Source organism: Lytechinus variegatus, chromosome 2 (genome assembly GCF_018143015.1).
Source record: "Lytechinus variegatus isolate NC3 chromosome 2, Lvar_3.0, whole genome shotgun sequence".
In the NCBI taxonomy this organism is placed as follows: domain Eukaryota; kingdom Metazoa; phylum Echinodermata; class Echinoidea; order Temnopleuroida; family Toxopneustidae; genus Lytechinus; species Lytechinus variegatus.
Window position 1 is genome coordinate 30,884,625 of NC_054741.1, and position 23,474 is coordinate 30,908,098.

General features: G+C 37.2%; 2 protein-coding genes across 2 annotated transcripts; both read right to left on the reverse strand.

The window, feature by feature from the left end:
* Positions 1–5,234: 5,234 nt before the first annotated feature.
* On the reverse strand, positions 5,235–7,770 carry LOC121407827 (tubulin beta chain). The gene is made up of 3 exons (XM_041599058.1): positions 7,601–7,770; positions 6,754–7,089; positions 5,235–6,497 (listed from the first exon to the last, which is right to left on the reverse strand). The coding sequence occupies exons 1-3, from the start codon at positions 7,655–7,657 to the stop codon at positions 5,550–5,552; spliced, it is 1,341 nt and encodes a 446-aa protein (XP_041454992.1). The 5' UTR covers positions 7,658–7,770; the 3' UTR covers positions 5,235–5,549.
* A 7,690-nt stretch (positions 7,771–15,460) lies between these two features.
* Positions 15,461–18,729, reverse strand: LOC121407826 (tubulin beta chain-like). The gene is made up of 3 exons (XM_041599057.1): positions 18,572–18,729; positions 16,941–17,276; positions 15,461–16,688 (listed from the first exon to the last, which is right to left on the reverse strand). The coding sequence occupies exons 1-3, from the start codon at positions 18,626–18,628 to the stop codon at positions 15,738–15,740; spliced, it is 1,344 nt and encodes a 447-aa protein (XP_041454991.1). The 5' UTR covers positions 18,629–18,729; the 3' UTR covers positions 15,461–15,737.
* Positions 18,730–23,474: the final 4,745 nt, after the last annotated feature.

Here is a 23,474-nt window from a genome sequence, read left to right on the forward strand (position 1 = left end):
TAGGGCTATGGTGTCTACTTTCAGAGAACCTCGGCCATAGTATGCAGTATAAACTTTCATGTAAACTTTCAGCTTGGTGATAAAAGAACCCATATTTGCCATATATTTAGCATGATATAAGTGTAGGATTGAATCCATGTACAAAAGTATTTCAGAGACCTATTCTACATCTTCTGTATCAATCCCACATTTTGCGATGATGTAATAAAATGATTTGGATTACCTAGTATTAATTTGTTTAAAATTGTTTACTTTTCCCCACTTTTAATTTGTTAAAGAAAATACCAGTGATGGAGTTAGGGCCAGCATTGCTGAATCATAATGATGAATGGAAAACAAATTCTTTTAAGGTCAAGTCCACCTCAGAAAAATGTTGATTTGAATCAATAGAGAAAAATCAGACAAGCACAATGCTGAAAATTTCATCAAAATCGGATGTAAAATAAAAAAGTTATGACATTTCAAAGTTTCGCTTATTTTCAACAAAATAGTTATATGAACGAGCCAGTTACATCCAAATGAAAGAGTCGATGATGTCACTCACTCACTATTTCTTTTGGTTTTTATTGTTTGAATTATACAATATTTCAATTTTTACGAATTTGACGATTAGGACCTCCTTGCATGAAGCACAAAATGTTAAAATAATGGAATTCCACATGTTCAGGGAGGAATGAAACTTCATTTCACATGACAATGACGAGAAAATAACAATATATCATATTTCATATAATAAAATACAAAAGAAATAGTGAGTGAGTGATGTCATCAACTCTCTCATTTGGATGTAACTGGCTCGTTCATATAACTTTTTTGTTGAAAATAAGCAAAACTTTAAAATGCCATAACTTTCTTATGTTACATCCGATTTTGATGAAACTTTCAGTGTTATGCTTGTTGAATTTTTCTCTTTTTATTCAAATCAAGTTTTTGTTGGGGGTGGACTTGTCCTTTTAGATTTGGCTGATAAAATGAAGCTTAATCCCCATCTCTTGTTGGTACACTGAACACCCAGTTAGCAGGTATTCTCTAAAAAATCCTGAAATGACAAGGCTTGGTAATGAATTAGTACAAGCCGGCAAATGATATCTCCTTTAAGGAAATTTTGTCATTTTATTGTCTCGCCTGGGAAGGAGATATACTTGTATATGGATATTGAAATGGGGGTGGGAATGAGTGAAGAAAGAGAGAGTGAGAAAGGAGAAAGATGTCCATTTTGTGTGAATTTGCTGGAGAAAAAAAGTGAAACATTAACATTGCTGCTTGTCCATGTACAACTGAAGTTACATTGATAAATACTAGGGACCAAGAGTTCCTTTGCAATCAGGGGAGAGTGAGGTAATTGAGGCCCCGGGGAAATATGGCCCCAGTCAGTTTTCATTTGTATGTTAATAATGAGTAGTAAACATTGTACTGTTATTCTGTAAAATACTGTTAAAATTCTACTGCTATTCAATGGGGCAAATGAGGCCCCCTGAAAATGTTTACTACTCGTATATATGCAAATTAAATTGATTATTTCTCGTATTTCTATTGGAAAATGTAGGTCTACTGTTACATTAGACCTAGTATTAGACATCTAATCATGTTTCTACTGCCATGCATTAAAATGATATGATTGGAATTATGAGAGAGGGGGGCTTATTTGCCCCATTCCCCTCCCCATCTCTCACTGGACAAAGAAAAAATGTTTTCTTTTTCCCAATATTGTGTAGTGTTGTAAAACAGGTGAAATTACATTTCTTTTTAAATTTTGAGGAATGAGGTCACCCATTCATTTTTTTAGGGGTACTATCTTTATGTGTACTGGCGATTGCTTAATTTCTCAGAGAGAACCTTTTCTGACAGAAAATTATTTGTCAACATCATAATGTGAACTGTCCGAGAAATGTATACAAATGTTCTAGCTAGAAAAGTCTAACTGTTTATAATGTAAAAAGACCAAATTTGGAAAAGGACATGTTTGGACAGAAGCAGCACCCCATTTGGTTAATAATTACAATTTACAACAAAAATGTAATAGTAATTATCCGTAGCTGCTAGGGCTTTCAGTCTTAAAAAATCTCATTTAAATGATCTATTCTGATTTGGAAAAAAAAACAATACCTAATGATTGCTAAATGATAAAGATGAGTGGGCTCGAAATTAGAATAAACAAAAACAAGATGGTAATTTTGGCACTAAGATGTCAGATATAGTCAATTTTGAGGGGTAAACATTTATACCCTTTTTAGACAGGCTAAAATTTCCTTAACCCCGTACTATTGGTGGGGCTAAATGGCAATTTAGCCCCACCTATAGTACGGGGTTAAGCTTAGCCCACTTTCGTTTTACACAGCGTTTTTGCAAAGTGGGCTAACCCCACCTATAGTACGGGATTATTTGGCCCTGCAAAAAAGCAGGGTTATCCCACCAATTGCGGTGCTAAGAGCAATAGTACGGGGTTAAGATCGCATGTGTAAAACGAAAGTGGGCTAAGCTTAACCCCGTACTATAGGTGGGGCTAAATGGTAATTTGGCCCCACCTATAGTACGGGGTTAAGGAAATTGTAGTGTGTGTAAAAAGTGTACGAGTGAAGCACTTGTACTACGAATGATCAACAAAAACCACTAGTCTGGAGTTAGCGAGTTTCGTGTGTAAAAAGCAAGCATTCCTTATCCGGGGTTAGCAATAACAATTTGGCATGTGTGAAAAGGAAAAAAAATAGTACGGGGTTAAGGATAGTACGGGGTTAGCGAAAGTCCGGGGTTAAGAAAATCCTGTGTAAAAAGGGCAATATTTAACTTTTTTTTTTTCTAGGTATCTCGAGAAATACCCAATATCTTGCAATGAGAGATTCTCAATTACAACACCCATTTATCATTGCATGAAGCATAGAGGGCCTATATAATTATGATGTACCCAGATTGTAAAGCAACCCTTAAAGGGGAAGTTCACCCTGAAGAAAACTTTGTTGTAAAGATAGCAGAAAAAATAGTAAAAAATATTGGTGACGGCTTGAGGAAAATCCGTTAAAGAGTAAGAAAGTAATTAGAGTTCAAAGTTTTGGATTTGTGACGTCATAGACGAGCAGCTGCCCCATGTGTTATGTAATATAAAATGCATGAATTTCAAATTTAGAATGGTTCCTGATGACTTAATTTTGTTTCTATTCATTATCGGGTGTGAAATGATTTGTCTATTGATATACAAAAGGTACAATGAAAACCATTTTAAATTTTCTGAGAAAATGACATTTCATTGATTTTTTTACCATTCGCTATGTAGGATTGCTGCTCGCATATGACGTCACAAATCAAATAATTGAAATTCTAATAACTTTTCAATTACTTGATGAATTTTTCTCAAACCTTCGGCAATATTTTTTATTATTTTTTCTGCTATTTTTACAATAAACTGTTTGTCAGGGTAAACTTCCCCTTTAAAGATAAATTTCAGTTTTGGTAACGATCTGAAAATGACTTTTTACAGAATCTAATGTAATGACCACCCAAGTGTCTGTTTGTATGAATAAAATGTGCCAAAGGATTCTGGAGGAAATTGTGTAATTGCAGAGAAATCAGCAAAATAAGCGCGGATTCGGTCACTTCCGTCGGGTCCTTATTCCGGCAATAATAATACAATGTCCCACGTGTGCCTATCTGTGTTGGTTATTATCAGTGTGAACATTTTTCAGCGTAGATTTCAAGATTTCACAAAGTTCAGTTTATGTAACTGTACCAGATCTAGATCCTCGATGATATACTGACAATTAAGCCTTGTTTTACAGACTTTCTCATGAAATCGGTGTTTACTGCAACTACTGGAATTTCTCTTTAAAGGGGAAGTTCACCCTGAAAAAAACTTTGTTGTAAAAATAGCAGAAAAATTAGTAAAAATATTGGTGAAGGTTTGAGGAAAATCCGTTAAAAAGTAAGAAAGTTATTAGAGTTCAAAGTTTTGGATTTGTGACGTCATAAACGAGCAGCTGCCCCATGTGTTATGTAATATAAAATGCATGAATTTCAAATTTTGTATGGTTCCTGATGACTTAATTTTGTTTTCTATTCATGATCGGGTGTGAAATGATTTGTCTATTGATATATAAAAGGTACAATGAAAACCATTTTTAATTTTCTGAGAAAATGAAATTTCTTTGATTTTTTACCATTCGCTATGTATGAATGCTGCTCGCATATGACGTCACAAATCAAATAATTGAAATTCTAATAACTTTTTAATTATTTGATGAATTTTTCTCAAACCTTTGGCAATATTTTTTATTAGTTTTTCTGCTACTTTTACAATAAACTTTTTGTCAGGGTGAACTTCCCCTTTAATACCAGCAAATTGTTATAGCGCCCTCTTTGTGCAGCATCCATTAGATCACTGTGTTGATTTGGACATTGAATTGGGAGAGGGATAGAGAAGAGGGCATGTAAAAGTGGAATAGAATAGTGTTTGTGTATGTGAGAGAGAAGAGAATATCAAACAGAGGGGGAGAGAGGGAGGATAATCAAACCCTTGCCTTTGAGATTGAATTTTGTCTATTTCACTCTTACTCAGTCTCTTTACAAGGCTCACTATCTTTCTATTTCTATCTCCATCTCTTTCTTTTACTCCATCTTTCTACTCTCTTGTTCCATCTCTTTCTACATTGATCTCTCTGAGACTCTCTCCATCTATATTCCCCCTCATACACTTTCTCCCCCTCTCCTTTTTCCTCTCTCTTGTTTCCCCATCTCTATCCTCTTTCTTTTGCCTCTTCTCTTCATCAACGCCCCCCCCCCCCCCTCATCTCTTTCTCCACCTGTCCTTATTTTTTTTTCAATCTCTCCTCTCACTCTTCATCTCTTTCTTTTTCCATCTCTCTCCTCTGAATCTATATACCTCCTTCCCAATTACTGTTTTTTTTTGTCTAAGGAAAAGGAATCTTTAATAAAAGGGCATAATGCAAGTGGAGAAGGCAATTGATCACCAGACAAATTTGATCTCAAGCCATTAATGTCAGTCTTATTTTTCACGATAAAATCTGAAGCCTCTCTATTGCATCAATGTTTAATTTCTGACGAATTGAAATTAACTGACATTCATGGCTTTGAGACAACTTTTGTACCCACACTCTCACAAAGACCAATTCAATACATAACCCAAATACATTCATAACAAATGGTACCTTCAAATTGGAGCAGTTCCTTCAGGTCAATCATCAACATCTCTGACGAGTACAAACACTACCTGTACAATCATGATATAAATAATATATGCACATTTATTTAATATTTTCATCATAATATTTCAAGGACTTTTCCATCTTTCTTCCACATGAGAGTCATAAGACATAACATTACCAAAAAATGTGATTGTAGATTAATTCTTGAATACCCATGATCGAGTTGAATTTGAGTTTAGAAAGTCACATGTAAAGTAATGGAAGTCTGACTGAAATGCAGCTGCAGATTCACTTTCCGAAACATCTTACAAAATGGACAATGAAAGGATTAGAAAAATGGAATGTAGAAATGATTGACTATATAAAGTCTTTGGTCAGATTTGGCTTATTTCAGATTTAAGCAGCCTCCTCATCGCCTTCCTCCTCGTCAAACTCTCCCTCCTCCTCAGCGGTGGCATCCTGGTACTGTTGGTACTCAGAAACCAAGTCATTCATGTTGCTCTCAGCCTCAGTGAACTCCATCTCGTCCATACCCTCACCAGTGTACCAATGAAGGAAAGCCTTTCTCCTGAACATAGCGGTGAACTGCTCAGAGATACGCTTGAAGAGCTCCTGGATGGCAGTGCTGTTGCCGATGAAAGTGGCAGACATCTTCAGACCACGTGGTGGGATGTCACAGACAGCGGTCTTGACGTTGTTGGGGATCCATTCAACGAAGTAGCTGCTGTTCTTGTTCTGTACGTTGAGCATCTGTTCATCAACCTCCTTCATGGACATACGGCCACGGAAGATGGCGGCAACGGTGAGGTAACGTCCATGACGGGGATCACAGGCAGCCATCATGTTCTTGGCATCGAACATCTGTTGGGTGAGCTCTGGAACGGTCAAGGCACGGTATTGCTGGCTGCCACGGCTAGTGAGAGGAGCAAAGCCAGGCATGAAGAAGTGAAGACGTGGGAAGGGAACCATGTTGACAGCAAGTTTGCGGAGATCAGCGTTGAGTTGGCCAGGGAATCGGAGGCAGGTGGTGACACCACTCATGGTGGCAGAGACCAGATGGTTCAGATCTCCGTAAGTGGGTGTGGTCAGCTTGAGGGTACGGAAGCAGATATCGTAGAGGGCTTCATTGTCAATGCAATAGGTCTCGTCTGTGTTCTCAACCAACTGATGGACTGAGAGTGTGGCGTTGTATGGTTCAACAACAGTGTCTGATACTTTGGGTGATGGCACAACGCTGAATGTGTTCATGATGCGGTCTGGGTACTCTTCACGGATCTTGCTGATGAGGAGGGTTCCCATTCCAGAGCCGGTACCACCTCCAAGGGAGTGTGTAAGCTGGAAGCCCTGTTAATGAAAAAAAAAAGAAAAAGCCTACTTAGTTTGATCGTTCTCATTGACAGGTCTAGTTGACATACATGTAATAACCATCAAATGCTTTTAAATATGGATGATGTTAATGGATTATCAATAAATCTTTTTTTCCCCTTCAGCCCCCTCCCCTTCATCCTCATATCTCATAATTTGAATACATGAAATCAATTAAATTTACGTTGGGAATGATAGCTTTAACTTTATAACTATAAGAATTTCAAGTATTTACCTGAAGACAATCACAGCTCTCAGCCTCCTTGCGAACAACATCAAGCACAGAGTCTACAAGCTCAGCACCTTCGGTGTAATGTCCCTTGGCCCAGTTGTTTCCAGCACCACTCTGTCCAAAGACAAAGTTGTCTGGTCTGAAGATCTGTCCGAAAGGTCCAGAGCGGACGGAGTCCATGGTACCTGGCTCCAGATCGACGAGGACGGCACGTGGTACATATTTGCCTCCCGTAGCCTCATTGTAGTAGACGTTGATTCTCTCCAGCTGAAGATCAGAGTCTCCATGGTAGGTACCAGTAGGGTCGATGCCATGCTCATCTGAGATCACTTCCCAGAACTGTAAAATCAAGATTAATGATTTGTTAGAGGTAGATCTACGTGAAGTCATACTCAGAGTAGACCCTCTACACTCGCACCAAATTTGTTTAGTTCTAATGGTAAAGTTATATAGATTGGGGGGAGGGATCCACTTTTTAGATCTTTATTTAATCTACATCATTCATCTACCTTGCTATAGACAGCAACTCCAGAATTTAAGTATATGAGTTGACAACCCCCCCCCCCAAAAAAAAATGGAACAAAAATAAAAAAGTCTAAATATTTTTTAAAAACAAAAAATGAAGTTGAAGGAAAATGGGAAGTAAAACAAAAAGGCATAATTAGCCACCGGAATCTAACTTCATTGATAATTGCAAAAACATTTTTTTTTCTCATGCCTATAGTTAAACTGACTAAACTGAAACTAAAGGTTAAGCATGAGTCTCACGCATTCTCTTTTTTTTCCCTTCCCTTGAACCGACCCTTGAAACTAACTTAGTATTCACTTAAAAAAAGAACAGAATAATTACCTTGGCACCGATCTGGTTACCGCACTGACCAGCCTGAATATGAACAATTTCACGCATATTTGATTAGTTTGTTTCTGAGTAACGAAAAATTAAGAGAAGTTTATCTGCACAGAGTCTCCCTGGCCTGCCGGTGTGAGAAAGTAATGTTGTTGCAAACAGTGCAACAGGTGCATTTATACGCAGGTTGTATTTTGGCACCATAGTAACAAGCGGCATCCAGCTTACGACGGATCACTCACTCGGTTGTCAAGCAAGAAAAGGAACTTTGAGCTTGGGACTAATCGAGTCCCTCTCTTTCTTTCTTTTTTCGTTTTTTTAGTCAGTTTTAATTTGTTCTTTCATTATTATTTCAGTAAAGGATTAATCGTTAAACTTGAAAAGGAATATTGAATAATCCACTGCAACTATAATTGTAATTCTAGAATAAAGGTTTGGGATCCCTTGTGTACATGTACGTGAGTATGATATTGATCCGACCGCCGGTAGGTGCTTAGTTACTGAACGCTTTCAGCGTTGCTACGTACGTCACGCGCGTACATCCAGCCACCTAATTTGCATACCAATGGGGAACCCCCGACCGCTCCGCAGCCTGGCATATTGAATCCTACTTAGATTTGTCGCCTATTCGCATAGAGTTTTAGTTTAGTTTTGTTTTCAAAATAAAAAAGAGATACAATAGAATGTAACAATTCATTGGTAGAATAATGCAACGTGGAGAGTTTGAAAGAAATTTAGTTATGCAATAAACAAAACACTAAAGTGGAACCATGGTGCTAATAAATCCATGGTGGAACATAGAATAAATCTAATGAATAAATCTAAATCTAAATCTAGAATTTAAAGGTCAAGTCCACCAGAAAATGTTGATTTGAATAAATAGAGAAAAATCAAACTAGCATAATGTTGAAAATTTCATCAAAATCGGATGTAAAATAAGAAAGTTATGTCATTTTAAAGTTTCGCTTATTTTTCACTAGACAGTGACATGCACAACTCAGTGTCATGCAAATGCGTCAGTCGATGATGTCCATCACTCACTATTTCTTTTGTTTTTTATTGTTTGAATTCTACAATATTTCATTTTTTACAGATTTGACAACAAGGACCAAGTTGACTAAATCATCCAGTATTAAATAATGCTAATTCCACATGTTCAGGGAGGAATTAATCGTTGTTTCACTTGACAATGAGGAGAAAATTCAAATATTTCATGTAATGAAATAAAAAAAGAAATGATGAGTGATATCCTCATTTGCATACCGACCAGGATGTGCATATAACTGTTTTGTGAAATTAAGCGAAAATTTAAAATGTCATAACTTTCTTATTTTACATCCGAATTTGATAAAATTTTCATTGTTATGTTTGTTGGATTTTTCTCTTTTTATTCAAATCAACTTTTTGTTTGGATGGACTTCAGTCAACACCGGAACATAAATTGGCCCGAGAATCACTGCTGTTATTTTCAATTTTTAAATTGCAAATAACAGCAGTGTTTCTCGGGCCAAATTGTACAATTCTTTGCTAAACAGGAATAACCGTCTTTTCTGGGATTTATTCAACAATCAGGCACGGTTGTAGACTTATTTTTTGGGGGGGGGGGGGGCTTCTAGGGGCTAGAAAAAATTTCATCGTATTCAATACAATAAGAATGTCCTATTGTGGGATAGCCTTAAACACCAAACATCTAGCCCCTCCTCCTATATAAAAAAAATATATATATCACGCGAGGGAGCGTAGCAATCAAGCGAAAAAATCACATTTTCAAAATGCTTGAGAATTTCTTCATCTATACATCATGCATCAGGGCCTGATTGGTGTTACATATGTAGATGGGGACATTTAACGATAAAGGGGGGGGGGGGGTAGGACTGGTTATCAGGAAATGGGTTTGTGTTAATCGTTACTCTCTCCTTAGGTGTTTTTTAAGACTTTAAACGTAAAGGGTATAATAGAACATGACTGGAGAGGGGGTTTTAATATCAATGACACCCCTAAAAATATTACGGAGGAATGTGTGACCAGGGAGAAAATGCTTGAAGTGAAACCTAGCATTTTTTTCACTTTATGATCTATAAAAATATATGGAGGCCTACATAGTGGCGTAACTACGGGGGGCATGGGGGCACGTGCCCCCACCCCCCCCCTAGTCGGCTGGCAAAAAAAAACAGTAAAAGGAGAAAAAGAGGGAGAAAGGAAGAGAAACGTAGTGGGAAAGAAGAAATTATTGTTCAATATAATGTTATATCATAATTATGTTATGTTATATTACATAAGAAATATGTATGAACCATGTATGAACTTTATGAAACATAATTTGCTCAGGGCCTATGTCTTCTTTGTCCCTGGTGCTCGTATTATCTGTTTAACAAGATAATCCTGTTGTACTAAAATCTCCCGTTTTCGAGTCAATATAAACCAAATATATTTCCTCGCACTTCGAGTTATTATTGTTTTATGTAGTGACATATGCTTCTTTTTCACGACTTCTTTAAAGTGATTGTCCCATTCTACGGTCTTAATATAAAAAATTTCCTATCCGTGCTTAGTGGATCGCATTAGTGGATTAGTGAAATGTGTCTGCTCTTCATGAATCCAAAATCAGTCCTTAAAATGTCACTTTTTCTGATCTGAATATCAAAAATTATCAGCTCGCGCTACGCGCTCGCATGATTTCGTTAGTAAAATACATTCGTATTATCTTAGTGAATTCCTACAAACAAGCCTCGATATGCCCCTCTTCAGGTCTAAATTCCCTAAATTTTCAGCTCGCGCTTCGCGCTAGCAATATTTGATTAGTAAGATGTGTATGATAATCATAATTACAATGACTACAAGTACTTTATGTGTTTAGATATAATTCTAACATAATCAGCAAGCGCTTGGCACTGGCATTAGATGACTATGTTGAGATGTGTATACTTTTAATGGATTCCTTAAAAAATTAGTCCTTAAAATATCCTGTTTGGGGTCAATATATACAAAAATTTCAGCTTGTGCTTCACGCTCGCATCATTCGGCTAGTGAAATACTCATGGTCTTCGTGAATTCCTATAAACAAGCTTAAAATGCCTCTCTTCAGGCCCGAATTTCCTAAATTTTCATCTCGCGCTTCGTGCTCGCAATATTTGCTAAGTGGGATGCGTACGTTAGTCATAATTACAATGACAGCAAGTGCTTCATTGTGTTTAGGTGTAATTCTAACAAAATCAGCAAGCGCTTGGCACTGGCATTGGTGAGATATGTAACTCTTAATGGATTCCTATCATATTATAGTCCTTAAAATGTCAGAATTGGGGTCAATAATATGCAAATATTTCAGCTTGTGCTTCGCGCTCGCATTGTTTGTTTAGCGAGACTACGTATCATGATTAAAAAAAGTTTGCTTATAATGTCCCTTTTTAGGTCTGAATATTAAAGATTTTCAGCTCGCGCTTCGCGCTCGCATTATTTAATTTGTGAGATACATATTCGTATAATGGCACTGTCCTTAAAATGTCTCTATTAGGTCAGTATACCTGGCAACTGAGCGCGCTTCGCGCGTTCACTAAAAAAATTCTGAAGCCCCCCCCCCCCCATGCCGTGACCTACGGTCCGCCACTGGGCCTACACCTGTAACATCGTGAAGTTACTGAATGGGATACTAGCTCATTCAACATTCATAGAGGCTGTAATCACTGCCCTGTATAACACAAAAGTATAGACATATTGAGTATTATATACAATAGAGTAGAGTCAAATCATTTTACATCTTGCTTCTATCATGGTGTATGGGGCGATCCCCGGGGGCGATCGCCATGAAAATATTGGGGATGCGGCAAACATATTGATTTGCCCTGCCCAATAATTTTGATAGATTGAAAAAATTAAGAATCCATTGAAAAAATGTGTTCGACAAATATATCTGAAACCGCTATAAAACCATCAGACTTGACATGAAAACACTACATATTAAAACTGTAAAATTTTCGGTGAGCTTCATCATGTTCACACGCAAAATTCTACATTATAATTTGGCGCAATTTTGGACATTGTTTTTACCCCTTCTCGCCATCCAAAACACGGATCAGCACTATACTGACTCTAAACTATATGTTTTCAGTAAGTTTAGCCTCTATTAGGGAGTATATAGCGACAGAGACAACTTCTAGGGGACAATATCCTAAATAGTGACAAAAATTCGGAGCGCTTTTGACAAAACACAATAGGTGTTTTTAGTTTAAACTTCAATTTAATAGCATTTCGTGGTGGGGGAAGTATACATAAGAAGGTTAAATTGGGGAAAAAACAGTGGCAAGGAAGTCTACCATATAGCATATTGCAGGAGATTATGATTTCCTATACTAAAACTTTAAGAGAGCATTAATGTATTTTGCATTTAGATGACATTTTGCGAGGGAACGTTTAGCCACCGAGTGCAGTCATGGAAAACGTCGTCGATATTTATGGGGGAAAAATATCTGGCAACTTAAGGGGGTAAAACGTCACCGCTATTATAGAAATCAACCATCAACAATTTTTGGAAAACCAAAACAAAAAGAAAGAAAGAAAAAGAAGTAAGTATTTTTTTTAATTGTGCACGGGGGACTCTGCCCCCCGGTACATTAGTTACCCAAGGTATATTTTGAACAATGTTGGACAGGGCAATTTTCCAATTTTTATTTACAAAAAAAAACCAAAAGAGAAAAATACAAAGAAAATTTACATCACAATTCAGGGGCAATGAATTCGTTATTTATTATCAAATTTTGATGAAATTTGCCATGATTTTATTCAGATACAATTATTTTCCAGCTCGGAGTGCCAATGTTATTTCAAGTCTAGTATAACGTATTCATGTGTTCATCTGTTTCGATGGTAAGATCGTAATTTTAAATCCTTTTTTTTGCTCGCTCGCTCACCTAGCCTAACAATGATCATCCTTACAAATCTCAATGATCATCCTTACAAATCTCAAAACAGATAGGCCGCCATATGGTGCCCCCATAATAATCATCCCCTAAATAAGCTAGGAAGTTCCTAGCACTTTTGGGGAATGATTATTGTACAGACCCGAGGTGTACAGACCATGTCCCCCTCTCTGAAGTCAGAGAAAGGGTGTGGGGGGAGATGACTGACACAAAGTTTCTTCTCTGTGAGAGATTTTTTCACTTTGAGGTCAGTGACTTAACGAGTCTAAAATTTTTAATGGACTAGACATGCTCTCATAAAATTTACATTAAAAAAAAAGCTGCGAGCGAATGAAGCCAGCAATAAAAAGCTTGACCTTCTGAAATACACAAATCTATTATTTTTCCTTTTTTTCTTTCCTTTATGTTTTCTTTCTTTTGATTAATTTCATTTTATTTATTTATTTATGCATGTATTTATTTATTTATTCATTTATTTATTTATTTATATATTTGTTTGTTTGTTTAGATATTCATTCATTTATTAATCTATTTATTTGTTTCTCTTTTATTATTGTTATTATCATTATTATTATTTTTTTGGGGGGGTCCATGTGGCCCCAAAGACCCACGTCTATACGTCAGCGGGGGGGGGGGAGGGTGTAGTCCTTAAGACTGAAATTTTAAGTTTATATTATGTTAGCTATATTCTTACCAGGCCAGGTATATGTGCATGTAAGAATTGGATCAATAATGTGAGTGCGAAGCGCGAGCGGAAATTTTGAGAAAAAAAAAATGTGCAATTTCAAGGATTCTAGTTGGTTTTCATGGTTAATAGTATTAATACCCTTTTCCACACCCTGTGCTCCTCATTTTACATCTGATACAAATTAGTGACATTCAAAATTTTAAAGAATGGAAACTATATGGGGCAAACCCATGCGCTTGGTTGCGAGGGGTAAAATTAAAAAAAAAATAGACGTAAACACGAACATGTTATTTTTTTTATCCTGTTATCATCATGATCATACTTGTCAGATGGTTCATCATTGGGGAATGATACCAACCCCACCTGAAATATTGGGGGGGGGGGTATCCCCCACCCTCCGGGATGGACACTGGTGTGAGGGTATATGTGTGTGTGAGGTATATATATACATCCCTCACCCCCCCCCCCCCTCCGGACCCAAGCCACCAAACCAATAATCTAATGATTTTTTTTTTTCAAGGTCTAAATGTCTCAGAGAATGGGGAAGAACTTTTTAAAGTATTTTTATTTAACTGGAAGCAGGCATTCTTTCAGTATCTTAGCTGATCAACCAATTCATGAAGGAAAAAAAGACTTACTTAATAAAATCGATTCATGGCCACAACCTGACTAATTTTTTTACAATTACATTTCCCTTTGTAATGAAAATACAAATGAGGGACCAATCATTTGAATTTTTCAAAACTATTTTAATAGGGGCTGCAAAACACTCGGATTATTTATTTCCTTTTGATCTTCCCTCTTTAAAATCAGTTTTTGTTTTTTTGTACATATCAGTATATGATTTTTTTGAATACATTTTTTTTTCAAATGCTTTATAAAGTATTGATTTTCTTATTATTTTTATTTTATTTTTTTTTCATTTGGGGGGGGGGGGGCGGTAGTCCAATTTTTTTTTCAAATAGCATTTTACTTTTTGTTTTTAATTTATGATCAATAGAAAATTAACACCCACAAACGCAGACAAAGGGAGGCATTAACGACAAAAAGGGAACTTTCATCATGGCCCTTGGAACGATTTTTTCTACTGGGAGTGCTGATGTAAATTTGAAAAGTGAGCTGGTACACCACATATCATTCATCAGCAATTAATGATGGGCGAAAACGTGGAAAAATTGAAGTTAAATTCGTCATACGCCTCTCCCTTGATTTTTTATAATGAAATCTGTAACGTGAAAACGGCAGAGATCGGGGGGGGGGGGTGGAGGCCCCCAGGGTCAGGGTGGCAGGCCCTTTCCATTCCCACTATCATGCAGCCAAGGAACTTTGCCATCATGGCAACTAATATGGAAACCTTCAATGATTTGGCTGCTGAGACCCGTTTCCGTGGTAGTTTCCATAAGGGCAAAGTTATTATAGAGGTAACTTTTTTATGAAATGGGACCCTGAATTACCCATCTGCCTCACTCTCAACTCTTTCCAAGCCTAGGATAAACTTTTTTTTAATAAGTCTTTAAAAGGGCAAGTCCACCTCAACAGGTTGATTCGAATCAAAAGCAAACAAGCTTTTGCTTTATTGCTGAAAATTTCATTAAAATTTGATATCAAAGATGAGAGTTATTACCAAAGTATATTCTGGTCAGTATGCAAATGAGGGAACCAATGATGTCATCCTCTCACAACAATGACATCAACTCTCTTTATATTTGTGCATCACTGTACTGTCAAATTGTGCATATATTTTGTGTGAAAAACAATTGAACTTTTCAAGCCTAACAGTCTATAATACTCGAGTTTTCTTCTCATTCAAATCATCATTTTGTTGTGAACTCCCCTTTTAAAATATATTTAAGTTCTCAAATCTTTACTCTCACACAGGCATACCACACTAAGATCACACACACCCACACAATTACGATAATCAACACTGCCTTACCTCTAGACTTAGAATGTCTGTCCACACTTCAATGGAATGCCAGGTTTCGTCTCTCTTAATATTTGGGAACTAAATTACATGTATACAATTTATTTTTTTTCACTTCATTTCATAGCAAAATTATTTTTTTCTATTTTCGCAATATGAAAATGAGTTTGAAATTGGTCAATCCATAAAAGTGTGGCCTATCTAAACCTAGATTTAACTGAATGCTTAGAATATAGCAGTAAGATTAAGCATCAAACTGACCATATAGACGTGGACATGCACTTCTCACAATTTACCAATCATACCTTAAAATCAAGAACACATACACTTTGTTGTAACTTGTAATTTGGTATATTTTTAATAGAATTTGTCCTGGAATTTTTTTATTTTTTGATTGTCTTTGACAGTGTGACTGAGCACACTTTTGAAGTTCAAATCAAGTTCATTACGAACAATTTGGAGTATTCTCTGAAAACTGGAATGGAATAAATAAATTTCTTTTTGGTGGGTTTTTTCTTTCTCACCCCAAAGGATTTCAAATCTTTGGTGATGTTAGACCAAAATGCTGATCAAATAAATTGCATTTATATCTGTCTATTTCTGATTGTCCAATGTTTAAGCAGCCTCCTCATCTTCACCTTCTTCCTCGTCAAACTCTCCTTCCTCCTCAGCGGTGGCATCCTGGTACTGTTGGTACTCAGAAACCAAGTCATTCATGTTGCTCTCAGCCTCAGTGAACTCCATCTCGTCCATACCCTCACCAGTGTACCAATGAAGGAAAGCCTTTCTCCTGAACATAGCGGTGAACTGCTCAGAGATACGCTTGAAGAGCTCCTGGATGGCAGTGCTGTTGCCAATGAAAGTGGCAGACATCTTCAGACCACGTGGTGGGATGTCACAGACAGCGGTCTTGACGTTGTTGGGGATCCATTCAACGAAGTAGCTGCTGTTCTTGTTCTGTACGTTGAGCATCTGTTCATCGACCTCCTTCATGGACATACGGCCACGGAAGATGGCGGCAACGGTGAGGTAACGACCATGACGAGGATCACAGGCAGCCATCATGTTCTTGGCATCGAACATATGTTGGGTGAGCTCTGGAACGGTCAAGGCACGGTATTGCTGGCTGCCACGGCTAGTGAGAGGAGCAAAGCCAGGCATGAAGAAGTGAAGACGTGGGAAGGGAACCATGTTGACAGCAAGTTTGCGGAGATCAGCGTTGAGTTGGCCAGGGAATCGGAGGCAGGTGGTGACACCACTCATGGTGGCAGAGACCAGATGGTTCAGATCTCCGTAAGTGGGTGTGGTCAGCTTGAGGGTACGGAAGCAGATATCGTAGAGGGCTTCATTGTCAATGCAATAGGTCTCGTCTGTGTTCTCAACCAACTGATGGACTGAGAGTGTGGCGTTGTATGGTTCAACAACAGTGTCTGATACTTTGGGTGATGGCACAACGCTGAATGTGTTCATGATGCGGTCTGGGTACTCTTCACGGATCTTGCTGATGAGGAGGGTTCCCATTCCAGAGCCGGTACCACCTCCAAGGGAGTGAGTAAGCTGGAAGCCCTGTTAATGAAAAAAGAAAAAGCCTTCTTAGTTTGATCGTTCTCATTGACAGGTCTAGTTGACATACATGTAATAACCATCAAATGCTTTTAAATATGGATTATGTTAATGGATTATCAATAAATCTTTTTTTCCCCTTCAGCCCCCTCCCCTTCATCCTCATATCTCATAATTTGAATACATGAAATCAATTAAATTTACGTTGGGAATGATAGCTTTAACTTTATAACTATAAGAATTTCAAGTATTTACCTGAAGACAATCACAGCTCTCAGCCTCCTTGCGAACAACATCAAGCACAGAGTCTACAAGCTCAGCACCTTCGGTGTAATGTCCCTTGGCCCAGTTGTTTCCAGCACCACTCTGTCCAAAGACAAAGTTGTCTGGTCTGAAGATCTGTCCGAAAGGTCCAGAGCGGACGGAGTCCATGGTACCTGGCTCCAGATCGACGAGGACGGCACGTGGTACATATTTGCCTCCCGTAGCCTCATTGTAGTAGACGTTGATTCTCTCCAGCTGAAGATCAGAGTCTCCATGGTAGGTACCAGTAGGGTCGATGCCATGCTCATCTGAGATCACTTCCCAGAACTGTTAATAAAGGAAGAAAAAACCATTGAATTAGATCTGGAAGAATCTTCATTTGATCCAATTGATATCTTCACCAACCATTAATTTCAATCCAGCTAAATTTCATGAACTTTTATTTTCTTAGAAAAAGCAATCATTATATTTTATAAGCAATGTGCCAGGAAAAAAATAATGAAAGAACAAGCAAATATTTTTAATGAGATCTGAAAGTTGTGAAACAAAGTTAGGCCTTCAACAAATTGAAATGGGACATTTCAGCACCATGGTTTTCTCCTGAACAGGATGTGTACCTGTCAGTAGCCTGGAGGCTCCTACTACTAGTAGGCCTAGATCTACTAGAGTAAAAATCATTTACTAACGAATGCTTAGCCTTAGCTCTGTGTGGAGAGGAAGCATATAAGGTATTGTTAGTAAATGATTTTTACTCTCTAGGACTCGGACTTTTAGGAGCCTCCTGGGCCTGTCAGTACACAGGTTAACTTAAATCATAACAGAACCTTGTTCATAGAATGAGTGGTCAGTACATGTACCTCATTGAATAGACAGATTTTGTTTTTTTTAATCATTTTTCTCAAGAGGATCTAACTCTAAGTTTAGGCATTGGCACACTTGACCTGAAAAGTTTGCTATTTCACTATTTGCCAGTTGTTACATTTGCCTTTCCAATTCTCGCCTCTTCTTCAGCCTCAGGCTAAATTGAGTTGAATGCAAAATGAATCTTTGAGTGTGTCTAAAGTTGGAGAAACAAGACCCACTCACTTTGATCAATCATTTGCTAGATTCTTCAGTAAAAAAAAATTCAAAAAAATTGTGCTTTCTAATTCTTTCAGTTTCATTTCATCGATTTTCAACTTGGCACAACCCTTCCAACATTAACAAAAATTAAAAAACTAGAGCCTAGAAATAGATTAAGAGATCTAAATCCATCCCATGTCGATGGTTAATTAAATGAATTGAGTAGGCTAAAACAACGTTGGATAAAAACAAATTTTTGATTTAAGTCTCGTCAGACTAGGCCCTATCTCTTCTTGCCTCGCGCCTTTCTTTCTCGCCATGCCGCCTCGCGGCACCGGCGGTACCGGTAACGTAGGCCTACACGCACACACACACACACACACACAGCACAAATTTCAAACGATGCATGCCTGGCTGACTCCATCTCCCTCTCACCCTCGATAGACGATACCACCATGGAGCTAACAGAGAATAGCTCTATGATACCACCGTTCGTGTTTCAATTTCACACATCAACAATATAATTCAGACAGTATAATAAGCTTAGAAAAGTTATTCACCTTGGCACCAATCTGGTTTCCGCACTGTCCGGCTTGGATGTGGACAATTTCACGCATGTTGAATGGAAAAAGTAAAGAGTTGCAAAAAAATTAAAGAATGTAAGTTACACGTCTTGCTGCCAGTTTCTTCAGCCGTGGTTTGCCGAATTTGCGGAACTACTTGGAATTTATGCGAAACATCAAAGATCCCTTCGCCTATAGCAACGTGAATAAACATCGACATATTCAGGGATCGAATTGGTTTCTCTCAGTATCTCCATATTTTAGTTCTTTCAAAACATTATTGTATCAGCATTTTTTTCTTGGAATTCACAATTTTGGATGAATATATTATATCTATATCGTATTAACATTACTTGATCCATACCAACTAATCTTATGAATACTGCGGGAAATGGAAAAAATATAACCATTATTCAGAATATCATTTTTTTGAGGCGATCCCTAGATGAAGATGCAAGTCAATGACCAATCACAAGCCTTTATTCGTGAGTGATATTTCAAGATGTCGTTCAAGCGATCTAATTGGTCAAGATTTACCGCGCCTATAGCAACTCGCAGAGTTACATCTCTCCGCACACAAGTTATGCACAAGGCAAAGTGCAGGAGATGGATTTTTTTGGAAACCAATAGAAACCGGAATACAACAGATAGAAAATAGATCGCAGAATCATTTGAAAAAGTTAATCCGTACACAAATTGACAAATATACAAATATAACGATAATTTCCAAAACATATTATCGGCATATGCATCGGAATGTAGTCCATGAAGAAAATAAAGTAAAACTGAATTTACGTTGACAAAAAGGAAGAAAATTTGAAGAAAACCCGGGAGGGTGTGATGTCAATCGGGTCTGAGGAGGGGAAAGGGGGGGGGGGGGGTGAAGGTGGCCCAGCAGTTGAGTTTGATGACCAGCGAAGCGATAGAGCAATTTTATCCAAATCTTTCTTTAAATATAATTGCTGTAGCGAGTCTTAGAGGGTGGGCCTTTAAAAACTTGCTTTCAAAATATGAATGTGCATTATTGTAGTGCTAATTTCTATAAAAAAAATGTAATCACACTTCAAAAAGAAGTAATAGGACTTGGGATTATCAAAACGAATTAGGTTTATACGTGAAAGTGCCAATTTGTTTTAATGGTATAGGAGAAATTGCAGTTGTTGCAGCTTGTTATGGTGCAAATGAAAAGGAATTCAAAAATATAATTTAGACCTTTATAGGGTTTTTGACTGTTGCAACATGAACAAAAGAAAAGAAAAATCATTCACATTTGAAATACATTATAATCCTGTAATATCATTTTTTAAAAGTGTAGTATGAAATCGTTTAGCAAAATATTATTTCGTGATTATGTAGAATTCTCCTGTTTATTCCAGCTTGTTTGTTATGATCGAAGTTTCAACCGTTAACTTGAAATTATACATTTTTTTCATAATGACTCACATACTGGATAGAAGGGGGGGGGGGGGGTATTCAAATCAGCCCGGCCCCAGCTCCTCCCTCAATGAAAAAGGGTGCTGCAAGATTTTGTTGTCATGGAGACGAAGACGAGCATAAACAGAGCGCTCTCATGGTCCATGATGATCAATTAAAGGTGAATAGGTTGTGTTACGCAAGAGTGTTTTTGAATTGTCTGCAAAGCAAGACCGCGAAAGACGATAGCAACCACAAGTGACCACCGAGCTGCCCTATATTGATCGGCCTCAATTAAGCCCCCAATTCCTCATCACTGGCTTGGATACCCCCCCCCCCCTTTAAAATGTTCAACTTGTGCTGTATAATATAAAATGTTCCCATTCCTATACCCTAAAATCATCGGAATTTATGGACGGTATTTTTTGTGTATGTTTATTTTTTAATCATCTATTCTAAATCTACACCAACGGCTCACTGAGTTGCATAAAGCATCGTTCACCATGCGATATTTCGAACTTAAATAAATTTGACATTCTTTCTTACCTCTGTCATTTTGCAAAAAAGAAGGACAAGTCCACAATATGGTGTAAAAGGAAACGATAAAGAATACTATATCGGATTATGGATGAAAAGGTGACAACTGAAGATGCAGTCTCAATATTGATTGGTTGAAATAAAAGGGCCTCTATATTTTGTCCGACCAAAAGTAATGGTCAAAATCCAGCTAACGATTTTGTCAAATATTTTTACCACTTTTTTGGGGGGGGGGGGGGGGGGGGCGGGGTGACGATCGGACATGATCAATCCCTGTTTTAAGGTTTTTTTCTGAAGGAGGATGAAATTTAATAATGACCATTCGTATCTAGATTATCGTCACCCCGTTGTCACAGTTCTATGTCAACCGTGCACGAGATTCACGTCGTCTTTATACACTTTCGAGGTTATTTATTTATCATTTTTTTTACATTACTGTACACCCACTATAACATAGACCAAGATTATTGATGACAATGTATATGTTTTCTCATTACGGAATCGACTTAACTTACACATGATTTTGTGCATGGACTTGAGTGTTGTCAGTAACATAATGTGTCAATCATGACTAATCACCGATTCTTTACAATGACTATTAACTCACTTTGTCGGACTCAGCATTATACCATGCAAGCTAACAAAGGTGACAAGTGCCTATATCATGAGTGCAGGTAATGTAATTGTGACAAATTGTTGAGCGGGGGCGGGCACAGGCAGGAGGGGTCTATTCATTAGGAGGATTGACAGGTCGCATCATGACATTTAGGGTTGACCTATAGCAAATTTCATAGAATCGTGTGTATTTTTTAAAGGACAAGTCCATCCCAACAAAATGTTGATTTGAATAAAAAGAAAAAAATCAAACAAGCAAAACTCTGAAAATGTTTTCAAAATCGCATGTAAAATAAGAAAGTTATGACATTTTAAACTTTCGCTTAATGTCACTAAACAGTTCTATGCACAACCTGGTTGGTATGCAAATGAGGAGACTGATGATGTCATCCACTATTTTCTTGTGTATTTCATTACATGAAATATTCTAATTTTCTCCACATTGTCAAGTGAAACAACGATTATTTCCTCCCTGAACATGTGGAATTAGCATTGCTTGATACTATATGGTTCAGTCAAGTAGGGCATTTGGCCCATTGTCAAATCTGTAAAATATGAAATTTTGTATAATTCAGTCAATAAAAAAACAAAAGAACTAGTGAGTGAGGGATATACTGTCTCATTTGCATGTCACTGAGTTGTGCATATCACTTTTTTGTGAAAAATAAGCGAAACTTTAAAGGACAAGTCCATCTCTAACAACGATTAATTTTCCTCCCTAAACATGTGGAATTAGCATTGTTTAATACTACACGGTTCATTCAAGTTGGCCCTTATTTTCAATTCTGTAAAATAAAGGAAATATTACATAATTCAAACAATAAAACACAAAATAAATGGTGAGTGAAGGACATCATCGACTCTCTCATCTGCATGTCACTGAGTTGTGCATATCTCTGTTTTGTGAAAAATAAGTGAAACTTTAAAATGCCATAACTTTCTTATTCTACATCCGATTTTGATAAATAATATTTTAAGCGTTTGGCTAGTTTTATTTTTCTCTATTTATGCAAGTCAACATTTTTCTGGGGTGGAATTGACCTTTAAATGTTTAACTTTCTTATTTTATATCTGATTTTGATGAAATTTTCAGCGTTATGCTAGTTTGACTTTTTTATATTTATTTCAAATCAAGTTTTTCCTGGGATGGACTTGACCTTTAAAAGAATTCGATCCGATGTTCCCTCTCCCCCCCCAAAAAAAAAAAAAATTGAAAACCAACATTTTTTTCTGAAAATAGGGCCTATTGTCACAATATTCACCCAAAGTGTGCACACCTTCTCACCCAATCATTATCAAGAAAAGTTGTCAGACCTGACAACTTGTCGGACGAAAATGTTGATGAAACGCTCACCAGAACAGAATATGCTTTCCAAGTGCGATTGTCACGCGTCTGTATTTTGTCCAATCAGCTTTCCATAGAGATGGCCTAGCTCAAGCTGGAGTGATGACGATATCTTGAAACGTGTCCCTGCATGGCAACGCAACTGGTTTCATCTACTTTCTAGATTTCACTTCTATATCAACAACGGAAATAATGAGGTCTTTTTAAATTTCACATTTATCTTCTAATCTATGTATTTATTAACTTTATTCATTATTTTTTTTTACAAATAAAACATCACCAATACCGTTGCATGAGACCCGTTTAGAATTTCTTTAAAAACACAAGACGACACTCCTTTCAAGACAGTGAACAAAAGAGATTTGAAGGTTCCCAAATCGGTGCTATTGTTGTCCTGCGAGGTACCATAATACAAAGTAGATAAATGTAAAGCCCCCATCACACTTATTCGGAATCAGCAGGAATCAAGCAGAAGCTGGAACGAAACAAAAATTCAAAAAATCTAGAAATTTTTGAGAGGAACTTATTTATTCACCAAATGGAGTTGAAATTCAGTAAATTAACCAGGTAAATCATACACTAGTCAAAATGAACCGCAATGGAGTCAGATTGACAATTCGTGCTACATTCTTGGACATTCTCGGCGCATTCTAAATATTCTGACTGCATTCTGAGTGCATTCGAAATATTTTTGTCATTTCTTTTGGCCGTCCGAAGGTTTTGGTCATGTTAAAAACATTCGAGGGGTAATTTCGAACGGTGTTCGAAGTAGATTTAAATGACCAACTGGTGGTCAAACAATAGTCCTTTCATTCCGGCCAATTCTGCTTGATTCGGAATAAGTGTGATGGGGGCTTAACTTGAAAAAATGCCGAACTTGATACCCATACATGTAAAAAAAATAAGAGACACTCTTATTGAAAGATTATAATGAAGAAGGGACAGACACTAAGATAAAGAGAATAAAAGGGCAATGGAGTAGGGGGGAAT

What these genes read in the sequence shown, in the direction of transcription:
- LOC121407827 (XM_041599058.1), bottom strand. Translation starts at nt 7,657, where the DNA reads ATGCGTGAAATTGTTCATATTCAGGCTGGTCAGTGCGGTAACCAGATC. An exon ending in GTAACCAGATCGGTGCCAAG is followed by an intron (nt 7,090 to 7,600) that starts GTAATTATTCTG and finishes TTGATTTTACAG; the next exon opens with TTCTGGGAAGTGATCTCAGA. An exon ending in AGAGCTGTGATTGTCTTCAG is followed by an intron (nt 6,498 to 6,753) that starts GTAAATACTTGA and finishes TTTCATTAACAG; the next exon opens with GGCTTCCAGCTTACACACTC.
- LOC121407826 (XM_041599057.1), bottom strand. Translation starts at nt 18,628, where the DNA reads ATGCGTGAAATTGTCCACATCCAAGCCGGACAGTGCGGAAACCAGATT. An exon ending in GAAACCAGATTGGTGCCAAG is followed by an intron (nt 17,277 to 18,571) that starts GTGAATAACTTT and finishes CTTTATTAACAG; the next exon opens with TTCTGGGAAGTGATCTCAGA. An exon ending in AGAGCTGTGATTGTCTTCAG is followed by an intron (nt 16,689 to 16,940) that starts GTAAATACTTGA and finishes TTTCATTAACAG; the next exon opens with GGCTTCCAGCTTACTCACTC.